The 17,464-nt window shown below is 42.2% G+C and overlaps 1 protein-coding gene across 10 annotated transcripts in view; it reads left to right on the top strand.

The window, feature by feature from the left end:
- The window catches only part of LOC110521284 (transcription factor SOX-6), a 200,476-nt gene that overhangs the window by 63,289 nt on the left and 119,723 nt on the right, over window positions 1-17,464 (top strand). For all 10 annotated transcript variants that reach the window (XM_090231108.1, XM_090231104.1, XM_090231105.1 and 7 more), the window contains one exon: window positions 15,586-15,805. In XM_090231108.1, the coding sequence (XP_090087234.1) occupies window positions 15,587-15,805 (219 nt within the window). In that variant the 5' untranslated portion in view covers window position 15,586. The remainder of the gene's footprint in view (window positions 1-15,585; window positions 15,806-17,464) is intronic.

The raw sequence follows: 17,464 nt of genomic DNA, 5'->3' as shown, positions 1-17,464 counted from the left end.
AGACTAGTTGTCTATAGACTGGGTACTGGGTGAGTGTTAGACTAGTTGTCTATAGAATGGGTACTGGGTGAGTGTTAGACCAGTTGTCTATAGAATGGGTACTCAGCTAGTGTTAGACCAATTGCGTGATGCCTGGGTAATGGGTGAGTGTTAGACTAGTTGTCTATAGAATGGGTACTGAGTGACTGTTAGACTAGTTGTCTATAGAATGGGTACTGAGTGACTGTTAGACTAGTTGTCTATAGACTGGGTACTGGGTGAGTATTAGATTTGTTGTCTATAGACTGGGTACTGGGTGAGTGTTAGACTAGTTGTCTATAGACTGGGTACTGGGTGAGTGTTATACAAGTTGTCTATAGACTGGGTACTGGTTGAGTGTTAGACTAGTTGTCTATAGACTGGGTACTGGGTGAGTGTTATACTAGTTGTCTATAGAATGGGTACTGGGTGAGTGTTAGATTAGTTGTCTATAGACTGGGTACTGGGTGAGTGTTAGACTAGTTGTCTATAGACTGGGTACTGGGTGAGTGTTATACTAGTTGTCTATAGAATGGGTACTGGGTGAGTGTTAGACTAGTTGTCTATAGACTGGGTACTGGGTGAGTGTTAGATTAGTTGTCTATAGAATGGGTACTGGGTGAGTGTTAGACTAGTTGTCTACAGAATGGGTACTGGGTGAGTGTTAGATTAGTTGTCTATAGACTGGGTACTGGTTGAGTGTTATACTAGTTGTCTATAGACTGGGTACTTGGTGAGTGTTAGATTAGTTGTCTATAGAATGGGTACTGGGTGAGTGTTATACTAGTTGTCTATAGAATGGGTACTGGGTGAGTGTTATACTAGTTGTCTATAGAATGGGTACTGGGTGAGTGTTAGATTAGTTGTCTATAGACTGGGTACTGGGTGAGTGTTAGACTAGTTGTCTATAGACTGGGTACTGGTTGAGTGTTAGATTAGTTGTCTATAGAATGGGTACTGGGTGAGTGTTAGACTAGTTGTCTACAGAATGGGTACTGGGTGAGTGTTAGATTAGTTGTCTATAGACTGGGTACTGGTTGAGTGTTAAACTAGTTGTCTATAGACTGGGTACTTGGTGAGTGTTAGATTAGTTGTCTACAGAATGGGTACTGGGTGAGTGTTATACTAGTTGTCTATAGACTGGGTACTGGGTGAGTATTAGATTTGTTGTCTATAGACTGGGTACTGGGTGAGTGTTAGACTAGTTGTCTATAGACTGGGTACTGGGTGAGTGTTAGATTAGTTGTCTATAGACTGGGTACTGGTTGAGTGTTAGACTAGTTGTCTATAGACTGGGTACTGGGTGAGTGTTAGATTAGTTGTCTATAGACTGGGTACTGGGTGAGTGTTAGACTAGTTGTCTATAGACTGGGTACTGGTTGAGTGTTAGACTAGTTGTCTATAGACTGGGTACTGGGTGAGTGTTAGATTAGTGGTCTATAGACTGGGTACTGGGTGAGTGTTAGACTAGTTGTCTATTGACTGGGTACTGGGTGAGTGTTAGATTAGTTGTCTATAGACTGGGTACTGGGTGAGTGTTAGATTAGTTGTCTATAGACTGGGTACTGGTTGAGTGTTAGACTAGTTGTCTATAGACTGGGTACTGGGTGAGTGTTAGATTAGTTGTCTATAGACTGGGTACTGGGTGAGTGTTAGATTAGTTGTCTATAGAATGGGTACTGGTTGAGTGTTAGACTAGTTGTCTATAGACTGGGTACTGGGTGAGTGTTAGACTAGTTGTCTATAGACTGGGTACTGGTTGAGTGTTAGACTAGTTGTCTATAGACTGGGTACTGGGTGAGTGTTAGATTAGTTGTCTATAGACTGGGTACTGGTTGAGTGTTAGACTAGTTGTCTATAGACTGGGTACTGGGTGAGTGTTAGATTAGTTGTCTATAGACTGGGTACTGGGTGAGTGTTAGATTAGTTGTCTATAGAATGGGTACTGGTTGAGTGTTAGACTAGTTGTCTATAGACTGGGTACTGGGTGAGTGTTAGATTAGTTGTCTATAGACTGGGTACTGGTTGAGTGTTAGACTAGTTGTCTATAGACTGGGTACTGGGTGAGTGTTATACAAGTTGTCTATAGACTGGGTACTGGTTGAGTGTTAGACTAGTTGTCTATAGACTGGGTACTGGTTGAGTGTTAGACTAGTTGTCTATAGAATGGGTACTGGGTGAGTGTTAGATTAGTTGTCTATAGACTGGGTACTGGGTGAGTGTTAGATTTGTTGTCTATAGACTGGGTACTGGGTGAGTGTTAGATTAGTTGTCTAGAGACTGGGTACTGGGTGAGTGTTAGATTAGTTGTCTAGAGACTGGGTACTGGGTGAGTGTTAGACTAGTTGTCTATAGACTGGGTACTGGGCGAGTGTTAGATTAGTTGTCTATAGACTGGGTACTGGGTGAGTGTTAGATTAGTTGTCTATAGAATGGGTACTGGTTGAGTGTTAGACTAGTTGTCTATAGACTGGGTACTGGGTGAGTGTTAGATTAGTTGTCTATAGACTGGGTACTGGTTGAGTGTTAGACTAGTTGTCTATAGACTGGGTACTGGGTGAGTGTTATACAAGTTGTCTATAGACTGGGTACTGGTTGAGTGTTAGACTAGTTGTCTATAGACTGGGTACTGGTTGAGTGTTAGACTAGTTGTCTATAGAATGGGTACTGGGTGAGTGTTAGATTAGTTGTCTATAGACTGGGTACTGGGTGAGTGTTAGATTTGTTGTCTATAGACTGGGTACTGGGTGAGTGTTAGATTAGTTGTCTAGAGACTGGGTACTGGGTGAGTGTTAGATTAGTTGTCTAGAGACTGGGTACTGGGTGAGTGTTAGATTAGTTGTCTATAGACTGGGTACTGGGTGAGTGTTAGATTAGATGCCTAATGACTGGGTACTGGGTGAGTGTTAGACTAGTTGTCTATAGAATGGGTACTGGGTGAGTGTTAGAATAGTGGTCTATAGAATGGGTACTGGGTGAGTGTTAGACCAGTTGTCTATAGAATGGGTACTGGGTGAGTGTTAGACTAGTTGCGTAATGACTGGGTACTGGGTGAGTGTTAGACTAGTTGTCTATAGACTGGGTACTGGTTGAGTGTTATACTAGTTGTCTATAGAATGGGTACTGGTTGAGTGTTAGACTAGTTGTCTATAGAATGGGTACTGGTTGAGTGTTAGACTAGTTGTCTATAGAATGGGTACTGGTTGAGTGTTAGACTAGTTGTCTATAGAATGGGTACTGGTTGAGTGTTAGACTAGTTGTCTATAGAACGGGTACTGGTTGAGTGTTAGACTAGTGGTCTATAGAATGGGTACTGGCTGAGTGTTAGACCAGTTGTCTATAGACTGGGTACTTGGTGAGTGTTAGACCAGTTGCATAATGACTGGGTACTTGGTGAGTGTTATACTAGTTGTCTATAGAATGGGTACTGAGTGAGTGTTAGACCAGTTGCGTAATGACTGGGTACTGGGTGAGTGTTAGACTAGTTGTCTATAGAATGGGTACTGAGTGAGTGTTAGACCAGTTGTGTAATGACTGGGTACTGGGTGAGTGTTAGACTAGTTGTCTATAGACTGGGTACTGGGTGAGTGTTAGACTAGTTGTCTATAGAATGGGTACTGGGTGAGTGTTAGACCAGTTGTCTATAGAATGGGTACTCAGCTAGTGTTAGACCAATTGCGTGATGCCTGGGTAATGGGTGAGTGTTAGACTAGTTGTCTATAGAATGGGTACTGAGTGACTGTTAGACTAGTTGTCTATAGAATGGGTACTGAGTGACTGTTAGACTAGTTGTCTATAGAATGGGTACTCGGCTAGTGTTAGACCAGTTGCGTAATGACTGGGTACACTCCCAGCACAGTAGTATCATTGACTTATCCAATATCTGTATGACTCTCACGTGATTTATTTTTAATTTGGCTATTTAGCTACAGTATTCATATTTTAGCCTGAAATGAGCAAACTGACCAAAGATTAAAACATAGCATTTCTCTTTCTGCTGTGATTTATGATCGTACGAAAATCCCTAAAGCGTTTATTTCTATCTTCTCAAGTTTTTGTCAGTTTGTGTTTAATAGAAGGATGTCTAAGCACAGGCACTGGAGGCTACATTGACATTAGGAGTCAATATTCAAATCAAATCAAATGTTATTTGCCACAATACAGTGTTGTATAATATTCTGCCGTCTACTAAGGCTACTGACTACAGCAATGGAGAATGACAGACAGACGGCCCTTTAGCGCCGTTGCGTGTTGACTTTGGTCTTGAATGGTTTTACTCTAAAACCATAAAGCACATATACTGTATGCTTTGTCTGTGTTAACTTGGGCGTGTTCCAATGCCAGGGAAATAAAAGCGCCCGGGCAAGGTGTTGGTCAACAAGACCGCTCCTGGGGGACGGACCTGCACATAGAGACCCTGCATAAGAGTGCATGTGTGAGTGGAGAGAAAAAAACCCTGATTCAGTCTTTTAACGTTTTTGAGGGTTCCATTACATTTTCACTGAGATTCTCCTTTTAGAGGACTGTGCATCGGCATGATCGTACCAGATCAAGGTGTCCATCTGTTGTGATTTACTGTTTCGTGGCATCGCGCACATTTTAAACTGGAATTATACTTATAGAAATGTGTTTCGACAATATAATACAAATGCTAAAGCAAACATGCAGGATGCCAGTTTTGAGAGAAATGCAGAGCAACAGAGTAAAGAGTCTCTGGTGGGTGGAGCGAGGTTCCGAGGTGGGATTGGACCTTGGCTTCCTGAGGTGGGATTGGACCTTGGCTTCCTGAGGGCCTGAGCTGGATCTGTTCAAGAAAGATGGCAGCCGTGGGGGATTGGTAACTTATCAATGCCAGGGGTCCTATGTATCAATCATCTCTGAATTGGAGTTCTGATTTAAAGGCCCAATGCAAGCATTTTTCTCTCAATATCAAATCATTTTTGGGTAACAATTAAGTACCTTATTGTGATTGTTAAAAAATAAATAAATGGCTTCTTAGCAAGAGCAAGTCCTCAAGCAAGAATTTAGCTAGGACTGTCTGGGAATGGTCTGAGCGGGGAGGGGAAAACTGAAAACTAGCTGTTATTGGCACAGAGGTTTGGAACTATCTTATTGATCTGTAAACTAATTTATCGCCTGGTGATGTCACCAAGCAGGACAAAAATCCAACCCACCAAAACAGGCTGCAATTACAGGTGGTCTTCAAACAGCTCTTACACTGAAAGGGCATTATCATGCTTTTCTAAATGTCACAGTATTATTTCAACCTCGTGGAAATATATAAATAAAACACAGGAAATCATGTTTTTGACTGCACAGGACCTTTAAGATCAGTTTTGTATTTAGACCACAATGAGTAAGATCACGTGGATAGGGGTGGGGGGGGGCCTGATCCTAGCTCAGCAGTCTTACTCTAAGATGATTGATACGGCCCCAGGTTCATTACAATAGATGTACAGTACTCTACATAAGATGTGGACTTTGCTACCAAGTATTGATTCAGTAAGTTTTGATTAAGTTTCCCCTGCCACCCATCCCGCAAGCGGTCAGCTTTCAACACACTGTCGACCAGGCCCTCCATTCACTAGGGGCCAGATGAATTGGTCCTTGCGATAGGTCGGGACTCCTTTACCAATAAGGTAAATACATAGAGGTCCCATTGCAACACACTGTTGACGATACACTAACTTTCTATTGACCTGTAGAATGATGAATGCAGCTCCTTTGGTTCTGAAGTGTTTTAATGACGAATCACCAAACACACAATATACGCACAACTGACGTAGCCACCATACACAATAACTCCTTCACAAGTTCCTTCATTATATCATGAACGTAGCCCCAGTTGCATCTGATGCGATGCCTTAATGCAGTGAATTAGTGGTGTTATTTGTTAGCCACCTTGCAACCGCCCTAAGAGTAGCCCCATAATGGACAAAGTGCTAAAGTTCATTTCCTCATTCCCTCCCCACACAAATACACTTATAGGATGGTGTGACAGGAAATACAACTGCTTTTCTTGTCATTGGTGCACTGGCTGACAAAACTGGCCCGTTTTTCGGTGCAACTGACAGGTCGCTAGTGAAGGTTCCTATTTGGGGAAAAGGGAGAGGAATGGGGTAATCTCTGTGGAGAAAGCAGGGCCTGTGTGTGTCTGCGTTCCAACATGTCTGAATGACAGTAACCTCTGTTTAGGCCGATCAATGACCATTTTACGAGGGCCCAGACTGACCAATGAAAAACGTATAGATCTTTGCATCCCAACAGCACCCTATTCCCTTTATAGCGCACTATAGTTGGGGAAAAGTAGTGCACTATATAGGGAATAGGATGCCATTTTTGGATGGGCTCTCTATTGGACACGGTAATAGGAAGAGAACCTATTGTGTTTGGGATTCAGTGGAGGCTGCTGAGAGGAGGAAGGCTCATAATAATGTCTGGAACGGAGCGAATGGAATGGCATCAAACACATGGAAACCATGTGTTTCATCTATTTCATACCATTCCAATGATTCCGCTCCAGCCATTACCACGAGCCCGTTCTCCCCAATGAAGGTGCCACCAACCTCCTGTGTTGGGATGGTCTGTAGAGTTCAGCCTGTGGGACCAAGTTGGTACTGTACTGGCCGCCTCTTCCTCATTCTCCTAACTCACTGTACTGGCCTCCTTTTCCTCATTCTCCTAACTCACTGTACTGGCCTCCTCTTCCTCATTCTCCTAACTCACTGTACTGGCCTCCTCTTCCTCATTCTCCTAACTCACTGTACTGGCCTCATTTTCCTCATTCTCCTAACTCACTGTACTGGCCTCCTCTTCCTCATTCTCCTAACTCACTGTACTGGCCTCCTCTTCCTCATTCTCCTAACTCACTGTACTGGCCGCCTCTTCCTCATTCTCCTAACTCACTGTACTGGCCTCCTCTTCCTCATTATCCTAACTCACTGTACTGGCCGCCTCTTCCTCATTCTCCTAACTCACTGTACTGGCCTCCTCTTCCTCATTCTCCTAACTCACTGTACTGGCCTCCTTTTCCTCATTCTCCTGACTCACCTCATGCTTATTGGGATTGTCCAGGAGACCAAGAATATCTTTTTTTTTATCCTCTCCTTTCTCTCTCTAGCTCCCTCTCTTTCTGACATTTCCCACTTACTCAGCTCACTTCAACGGGAATTGCTGAAGATTTTACACCCAATTGGGTGAATCAGAGGCCTTTGTTGCCAACCTCGTCGCTCCACAAGTGGCAGAGGGGACTCCGGCGGCTGAATGGCGCTTTGTGTTTTCCTAAGAGGGGCCTTCGCTCTCCCTCTCTTCTGTCACAGACAGGTCCCTCTGTCTCCATGGTCCACAATGGCCAATTGTTTCTCCAGAATAGCCAGGTTTCCAGGTTCCAGGAGAGGAGAAGTAGTGAATGATGAACTCTTGCCAAATTCCGACCCACTTTTACTTTAGCTTTTTTCCCTCACAAAGGGATTATAAATTACCCTGGGCTTTTTGTGGGGAGTTAAAATGCTCCCCTGTCCTTTTGGTGTAAAAAACTAAATTAACCAGAAGCATCCATAATGTAGAGCTGTGAGTAGAAAATATGACCCCTTTTTTTTTATTATCCAGCAATGAAATTAGATTGTTTTGTGGCAGCTCCTTGTTTTCGTGGAATATCAGTAGTCATTTTTCTTAACATTTGACTCTGTCTCACAGTGTTCTGATTTCCTTATCACTCTTGTCATCACATGTCATGAAGATACAATGCATTTGATACATTGGCTCGACCTTCCAAGAAACTTCCTAGACTTAAAGGGAAGCAATTTGTTCCAATACTCTAATAGTGTATCGACTGGAAAGGTGCGGTGGCCGTTCGGGAATGTTGGCCAAGGTTGGCCTAGTCGGTAATCATGTGAAAAAGATGAATAGAGTGTTTTGTTTGGACCACTGTCTAATCATGGTCTCATCAGTCCCTCCAGGAAGCAAGGCTCATTATTTAGTTGGGCTCCCGGCGGGAATGATTTCTACTTCAGGGAAAATGTCCGCCGCCGCCTTGACTGTAATCACTCAATTTCTACTTTCCTCTCCCGAGGCTTCCTCCAGGCAAACTGTAGTAATATTTAGTTTACAGTGAAGTGATGGCTGACGTCTCAGGGTGTTTCTCCGTCTCTTTCTATCTGTGTGTCTCATCAGATGTATATCAACAGCCGTTTCACCAGGCTAAGTGGAGTAGAGGTGTGTGTAGATGGGAGTTTACTTCAGATGTAGATACCGTGTAGAACTGTTGATTTCCTGTTCATCTTTCATCACATATTATCTGCAATTGTTATAGCTAGATGACCTTAGTGTCCATTTGAAGACTGAACAGCAATGCATTCTTGATATTGTATTATTTTTTGCCACTATTGTCTCACTCAATTATACTGGGGCAGGTATTGCCAATGAAAATGTCTATTTTCTGTGATGGGGTCTGGATAATGCTAACTAATCACATGAGGCTTGATGGTCTCGCTAACGCTAACAAACAGCTTGGGGTCTGTTGCGTGATGAAACTATATCAGTGACCGCGATTTATGAGGTCCAGGCATTCTGGGCCATATGAGATCTCAGTTCTAAGAAGCTCTTAAGCTCCTATAAACAGGCAGCAATATTGTCAGCTAAATATAACCCCCCTTCTTTCTCCTCCACCCTTCTGCTTCCCCCTTCTTCGTCTTTCTCCCGGGGGGTGTGGTTGTGAGATTGGGACTGTTGGGTCAAGGAAGGCTTAGTTTCGCGACGCGCTTATCGATTCGCTCTGTGTTAGCTGACGAAACGTTGCAGCAAGTTATGATTTTTGTCTGTAGTCAGTAGCCATATGGGTCTGTATGTGAACTCTTCTAGTATGACTGACTGACTGACTGACTGACTGACTGTCTGTCTGTCTGTCTGTCTGTCTGTCTGTCTGTCTGTCTGTCTGTCTGTCTGTCTGTCTGTCTGTCTGTCTGTCTGTCTGTCTGTCTGTCTGCCATCTCTATTCTGCTAAGCAGGGGGCATGAAAGTTCATACAGCTAACTCTGACTGGTGGGCCAGACTATCTGGCTCCTTGCATGAAGGATTGTGATTTTGTATGGAATCGCATTGGCAGTTGGCACATACTTCTGTTTTTTGTTTTTGTTTCTGTACAGTTTATGTGCTAGTCTATGGGCCTGGATTCAGTGCATATTCCGTATCAGTTACTTAACCTTTGACTGCTCATATATTTAAAAAAATTAAATATGATACACACCAAATGATGTCATCAGTGTCTCGGGATTACATTTTTGTATTTATTTAATTTAACATTCATTTAACTAGGCAAGTCAGTTAAGAACAAATTCTTATTTACAATGCCGGCCTACCCTGGCCAAACCCGGACGACGCTGGGCCAATTGTGCGCCGCCCTATTGGACTCCCCATCACGGTTGGATGATGTCATCATCAAATGCATCAGATACACTTATTATCTCTTTGACTACAAAACATAGAAACTCGCCATTTTCACATATCCAGACACACATCCAGACTCACCACCTGGATTCGGTCTTATGTAGCAACATTTCAATTTCTGTTTTTACATTTGATAAAAGTAGAGACTCATAGCTACAAAATGGTATATCATATACTGCATTTGAGGAACAATGGGAAAGTAATTCTGCTTTGAAAGTTGATCAACTTGTAAACTCACTTTTGAGAAAATGGTGTTTGAATGTTTTGGTATCTAGTGAAGAGCTCTTCTCTGTCTACACACATTCAGCATTGTTCACACCCTCTTAAGTCTTATCCCCACCCATCTCTTTAAGGGTTAATCCAACTGTTCTTGCTATCTTACTTCCAGACATCTAAGAGAGAGAACAGCTCACTGAACATTACTCACCCTGTCGCTCTATCTGTGGTTTCGCATTCAGAGCGCACACTGGATGCTCTGGCCAATAAGTAGGGTGGTTCCGAAACCTCTGACCTCACAACTACAATCAAGCACCTAAGCTAACTGGCTAACATTGGCTAGCTACTTCCAGACACATAATGAGAGAACACCCACTCTGACCATTGTATTCGCCCTAGTAGAGCTGGTTAGGCTTTTTTCACGTTATCCAGAGTGTTAGTGACTGTAACTGTGCTGCTGGCAATAATTGAATTACGCTTTGTTGCTGATGTTTACTGACACCGGACAGATTCAACGGGTGTTGAGCGTTCAAAAATGTATCAGTTATTCTGCGCTCTGGCACACTAAGACTTTTGCTAAGAAATGTAGCTAGATAGCTAGCTAGGTGAGCAATGAATCTCAACGCATGACGTAACGCTAGTTAGTGAGCCAGCCAGCTAATGTTAGCTAGCTAGTGTCGTGTCTTTACTATCATTAAATTGAAGACTTAGTTTTTATCAAAGATTCTCTGTAATTAGTATTACGCGATCAAACTGATTAATCATGTAACCATAATTAACTAGGAAGTCGGGGCACCAAGGAAAATATTCAGCTTACAAAGTTATAATTCCCAAATATAACCTTTCAGATATTTTCATTTCTGATTAATAGTCTTCTGATTAATGAATTAATTATTTATTTTACCTCACGTTAGTCTCATTCCAAATGTCGTAAATTGTTGGTTATCTGCACGAACCCAATCTTCACTATGAGTCATCCATAGATCAATTGTCTTAAATCATTTATTTATTACTAACTAAGTAATTCACAGAAATGCATAAACAAACAGTAGATAGTTACAAGGAAATTATAACGGAGTTTCCCTAGTGGGATAAACTGGCACCGCGGCTTGTTGTACAAAAGGGAAGTGGGGGTCGACTGAGAAGACAACACACAGTTGATAATTATAACAATTGAAATGCTAATCCTTTGCACATTAACGCTCACTCATTCGGGAACAATTGCAATCAATATATATATTTACGCTCAGTGTGTCGTCGGGATCTTTGTTGAAAAGTTTGTTTCTGTTGGAGAGTTTTCGTCCTCCCTCTCTCTCTCTGTCGTGGTTAGAGTGCATAGTTCAGAGCGACATTCATTCATGTTGTTGTAGAATGGATGTTTCGGCGCTTGTCATTCTTCGCGTTCAATGATACCGAATTCCTAGCTGCAGACTAGTAATTAATATCAAAGACTTGTTCTTATTCTCTCGGTATCGATAGTCTAAGAGTTTAACCACGTTGTATGGTTAAAAGATTCAGCAATGGTCTGCAACCTTTGTCCTCCCGTGATTGAGAGAAACATGTTCTACTGAGAATTTCTCAAAGTTGGGTTTTATTCGGAATTGCAGAAAAGGGGCTGTCGCAGGATGCCTGACCCTAACTGGGCTCATGGGCAGTCCTCTGATTTAGTTCAACTCAAAAGGGAATTGGAGTTTCCTTCATTAAACAGTCCAAAATCACATTACACAATTTTACAAACAGTATCATACTCACTCATTCATCTTATACAACAATTAGATGTAAATCTCATATCTGAGGCTATTATATAAACAGTGTTATGGTAATGTGGCAACACCGTCTCCCATGAGCTTTCCAAAGTTGTAACAAACGGACCAGTTCGTAGCTGGATTCCTTTGTTCTCTATGAAACTTCACTCTATCTCTATACTGTGTGGCCATGAGGAGATCCCCTCCTCAGGAATTTACGACCTCTCTCTGACCACAGCAGCCTAGTTGAAGGAGGCAAGGGGGAGGCAGGGAGAGGGGGATGGGGCTTGCTGTACCCAAAGAGGGCAACGTCATGACACTAGCTAATAGTACACATTAACTTGAAAGGAAAATACTTTGTCACAATTAGAGTGGAGTCTTTTGTTAAGACATGTAGCTAGCTAGCTAGCTAAACAATGGACCATAATCACAACTCATGACGTTACTACCCTGCATGAATCTGCAGGTAGTTAACCACCAGGTTCTATGACTATAACTAGTCAAGCAAATGTGTCTGAGATACGAATAATAAGATCATACACATAACGTTAGCTAGCTAACAGTACACTTGAAATGAAACCACTTTCTGTCAAAATTAGAAATGTGTAATGTCTGAAAATCTTACCAGTATAAATCATGGTTGGACACATCTTCTGTCTGATGCCATGCATTGTTGCCTTAGTTTGACGATGTATTCCAAACTTGTCTTTTCTCCATCTCCTCAGCTATCATACTCAAATTACACTGATCTCAAAACTCGGTCTTTCAGAAAGTGAAGAGCATACACATAACGTTAGCTGGCTAACAGTACACTATAACTTGACATTAGGTTTATGCAGTTTTACTACGCAATAAAAAAATATTCAAAAGCAGTTTTCGACAGGATTACCTAAACATACTGACCAGCTCCAATAGACAGACATATGCTATATGGTAGACCAATCCAAACTCATCTCTCGGCATGTCCAGCCCACTCATTATCTCAGCCAATCATGGCTAGCGGGAAGGTTGTTTCCTTTTTCTGTGGCTAAACCAACTAGGCTCGTAATTTAACAATTGCATTTGCATTTTCAGATGGCATACTCGTTTGATATTAAGGCACATGAAAGTTCACATGTTCAAGAAGGCATTTCTGTGAAAAAATGCTTTGGTTTTTTTTAACGTTCAAACAGCTCTCCTGTGAAGTAATGACATGCGATGTAAACCTAGTTTCCTGAATCGGGTCACATATGTTGACATTGTAGTGGTGCTGAGATGATGAATTTTCCATTTTAAAGGACAACTCCACCCAAAAACGAACTTTTGATATTTGTTTCATTAGTCCATTGTTGATATAGTCACAAAATGTTTTCCATGTCACCAACCAAGTTTTCAAGATATATAACTTTCATAATACAGAAATACAGCTGTATGATGCATTTTGCAAGTGAAAGTTATATATTTTGAAAACTTGATTGCTGACATGCAAAAAAACGTGGGACTTTATCAACAATGGACGAATGAAACAAAAACCAAAATATTGTATTTGGGTGAAATTTTCCTCTAAGTTGGAAGTAAGCATGGCAGCAATTTAAATGAATACAGTAGAGGTATTTGGTGGTGTAATTAACCAATGATGCTATCGTCAGTGTCACGGTAGGGTCAGGACTGGTGTCAGATGTCATCTTTGCAATGGACATCTGTCTAAGTTTGGCTTTGCCCACAATCAATACACACCCTTTGAACACATACACATATGTAAGCATACACGTACACACACACAAACACGCACGGAAGCACACACACGTTCACACACTTACATACACACACACGTGCACAAACACAAGTACACACACACTGCTAGTGCTGACACTGTCCCCGCTCCCCAGGTTTCCTTTCAGCACTTATGATGTATAATGTTCTCCAGTTGACAGTTACAGACCCCCCACCTCTGATCCTCTGTATATGCTCCTATCAAATCACTGTGGACACCTGCTACTGCGGGAGTCACTCTCAAGGACCCCCCCCTTCTCTTTTTCTCTCTTTCTCTAACTCGTTTCTTTCACTCCCTTTCCTTTCCATTTGATCACATTCTCTCTTTAGCTTTCTTTCTCAACCTCTCTCTCTCTCTCTCTCTCTCTCTCTCTCTCTCTCTCTCTCTCTCTCTCTCTCTTAGATAGTTGAGTAAGGGTTAGATTTAGGTATTAGGTGGCCCAGGAGATGGAATACTTCAGACATAGACCATCCTGCGTGATTGATGGGGTGTTAATACTGAAGTGGCGATCTGCTTTACATTTTAGAAACTGAGGTTGGTTCTCTTTGGTGTAAAACACAACTCTCATGTTCCCACCTTTTAATCCCATTTGAGTTCTGATTCTCCACACTTCTCCCTAAGCGTGCACTTGCACATACTCTGTCATTCATTTAATATCATAGGATCGGTGTAACCATCATACCATTGTCAAATTCATGACAGGAAGTTTGCAGGTGTACACTTTGGGAGAAGTGGAGAATCGGCATTCAACTTTTGTTTTGGCAAGAAACACTAAACAATATGGAGATTTGAGGGGTTTTGTGTGTAAATTAATTGCAGCAAATTCTTTATTGATGTGGTAAGGTCAGGTGTAGGAAGTACAGGGTTACTTGAATCTACTGTATTTTCAATGCTGCAGGTCTGAGGCTTTTGCTTTAGGAAATACAGGTTTCCACAGAAACCCACTTGAATTAAGCCTACTGTGTTTTCACTGCTGCAAGGTGATGAGTGATCGACAAGTGATACAGATGTTGGATCTTAATTTGATCGCTCTTTTGTTGCTGAGACTTTTCCTGCACAGCAGATTAATATTTTTTTATTTTATTTTACCTTTATTTTACCAGGTAAATTGACTGAGAACACATTCTCATTTTCTTTTGAACTTTGTGATTTACATAAATTCTGAAAACGTGCACTAACACATCATATTCAATTCAATTTCATTTCAATTTCAAGCAGAAATTTGCATCCTGTAGCTCTAACTCCAAAAAGTTTTGGGACACTGTAAAGTCCATGGAGAACAAGAGCACCTCCTCCCAGCTGCCCACTGCACTGAGGCTAGGTAACACGGTCACCACTGATAAATTCATGATAATCGAAAATTTCAATAAGCATTTCTCAACGACTGGCCATGCCTTCCTCCTGGCAACTCCAAACCCGGCCAACACTGTCTAATAGATTATCCTACCACAAATGGGTGTATTACTGTGTGTGTGTGTGCGTGCCGGTGGGTGGGGATGGGGGGGAATGTATCATGTTCAAAATGGCCTTTGGAGAAAGGGTAACACTGGAGAAGAAGATAGAGAAAACTCTGTTCCATAGGGCTGCACACAATTGGCCCAGCATCGTCCGGGTTAGGGGATGGCTGGGGTGGTTTTACTTGGCTCATCGCGCTCTAGCGACTCCTTGTGGCGGGCTGGGCGCCTGCAGGCTGACCTCAGTTGTCAGTTGGGCGATGTTTCCTCTGACACATTGATCAAACTGGCTTCTGGATTAGGTGTTAAGAAGCGCAGTTTGGCTGGTCATCTTTTTGGAGGACGCATGACTCGACCTTTGCCTCCCGAGCCTGTTGGGGAGCTGTAGCGATGAGACAAGATTGCAATAGGATATCATGAAATTGGGAGATAAAGGGGGTAAAATACAAAAATACAAAATAATAAATGAAAGACAGGCGCTGGAGAAGATTTGCAGTGTAAGCTTGATTGTCTTCCTAATGATTGACTTCAATACTCGAACTTCTAGGAATCAGTAGATGATAGGGTCATAACACTGATAAAATTCCATCTGCTATCGGCAACATAAGATTAATCAAAGCAAACTTTGTTTATAGAGCACATTTCTTACAGGGGAGGCATTTCAAAGTGCTTAACAAATAAAACAACACAAGGGGAGGAAAATAAAAACAAGGAAGTCTTCCTGTGGTTCACTTCTGTCCATCAGTGTGATTGTAATGTAGAAGAAAGTGTATTTTCTTGTCTTTCCCTTCAAGTGTGAGAACATTTTACAGTATCATCCCAACATCCACTCTAATCCTGAATATTCAGTGTTAAGGGGTGTTTTGTGGTTTTTCCCCAACAGGTGCATAACAAGATACAGATATGAATGAATGTGGAAGAAAAAGTCATGCATTTTTTCATTGTTTTTTTATAGAATGATGTCTTCCAAGCAAGCCACATCTCCGTTTCCCCCAGCGACGGAGGAAGAGGACGCGATGGGTCAGGACGATGTGGCCTGGGCCAATGAGGACAGAGAAAGCCAGGACCAGCCGGCGTCACCCACTCTGCACAGCAAACCCCTCCCAGAGGAGCACCAGCCAATCAGAGACAGCCAGCCTGAGTCGGCGTGGAAGAGTATAGGCTCTACTCAGACGGTGAGACATACACACACACACTCTTCATAAGATTGACACTGTCACTGATCCCCATTATAGAGGAATCTTCCTCTTTAAGACAAATGCCTCTTGGAACAGTTTCAAGGACGTCTTTAGATGTCTCTGTTAGCCAAAGCCCCTTGTGTTTGTAACATAAGCCATCTAATGTTCTTGGAGATCCCCTCACTCTGTAAGAGGAGGAGACGACATTCAGAAATAAACCTCTCGTCGGGCCACCTGTGCTAGAGTGTGTGCTGAGGGACAATGTCGGTTCACTATTAAAAACAGTATGGTTATGTCCCAAATTGCACCCTATCCCTAGATAGTGCAGTACTGTTTACCACGACCCATAGGGCTCTGGTCAAATGTAGTGGATTATATGGAGTAGGGTGCCATTTGGGATGCATTCTATCGCTGTGCTACAGTATTACTGGCCCCATGAATGCCCTTTGACCTATGATGTCATAAGTGTACAGATGTAGTATCTTAACTGGATCACCCTATTGCGGGAAAATGTAAAACTTGTAGTGTATTTGTGGTTTAAAAAGGCTTTTGAAGTTTGTAATTTCCACACAAAAAAATGGACATATTTAGTCCTGTGGGATTTGTCTTTGCTGTATTGTCAGAGTTGGCTGTTTTTAACCTGAAAACCACTGCTATCTCCATGCATGACAGGTGTGTACCTCTTACCCTTGCCACACAGGCTATGACCTGTGGCATTCTTCTGCGTTGAGTTTAATTCGTCAATCACAAGAAGGAGGGAGTGGATATCTGTAACCGTGTTCTTGGCACAGGCCCAAAAGGGGACTGACTGCCTTTGTTGCGAAACCCATGAGTTATGGCCTTTGTCCCAAATTGCACCTTATTCCCTATATAGTGCACTAGTTTTGACTGAAGGCCCTATGGGTAGTACACTACATAGGGAAAAGGCAGCCATGGGATGTAGATATCAACTTTTCCCTTCCCCACTGCCGTGCCAAGGTGTCATACTCTGGCTGCCAATACAGGAGTCTAGATTCTGCTCTAAGAAGATGATTTTACCAACAACACCCACAAACATTAGATGATTTGAACAACACCCACAACAGCAACAACCACAAACATTAGATGATTTGAACGACACCCTCAACAGCAACAACCACAAACATTAGAAGATTTGAACAACACCCTCAACAGCAACAACCACAAACATTAGAAGATTTGAACAACACCCTCAACAGCAACACCCACAAACATTAGATGATTTGAACAACACCCACAACAGCAACAACCACAAACATCAGATGACTTGAACGACACCTACAGCAGCAACAACCACAAACATTAGATGATTTGAACAACACCCTCAACAGCAACAACCACAAACATTAGATGATTTGAACGACACCCTCAACAGCAACAACCACAAACATTAGATGATTTGAACGACACCCTCAACAGCAACAACCACAAACATTAGATGGTTTGAACAACACCCTCAACAGCAACAATCACAAACATTAGATGATTTGAACAACACCCTCAACAGCAACAACCACAAACATTAGATGATTTGAACAACACCCGCAACAGCAACAACCACAAACATTAGATGATTTGAACAACACCCTCAACAGCAACAACCACAAACATTAGGTTATTTGAACAACACCCACAACA

Source organism: Oncorhynchus mykiss, chromosome 4 (assembly GCF_057628025.1).
Source record: "Oncorhynchus mykiss isolate SJ-2025 chromosome 4, ASM5762802v1, whole genome shotgun sequence".
Taxonomy (NCBI): Eukaryota; Metazoa; Chordata; class Actinopteri; order Salmoniformes; family Salmonidae; genus Oncorhynchus; species Oncorhynchus mykiss.
The sequence above is the reverse complement of the archived record's forward strand: the minus strand, read 5'-3'. Positions and strand labels throughout refer to the sequence as shown.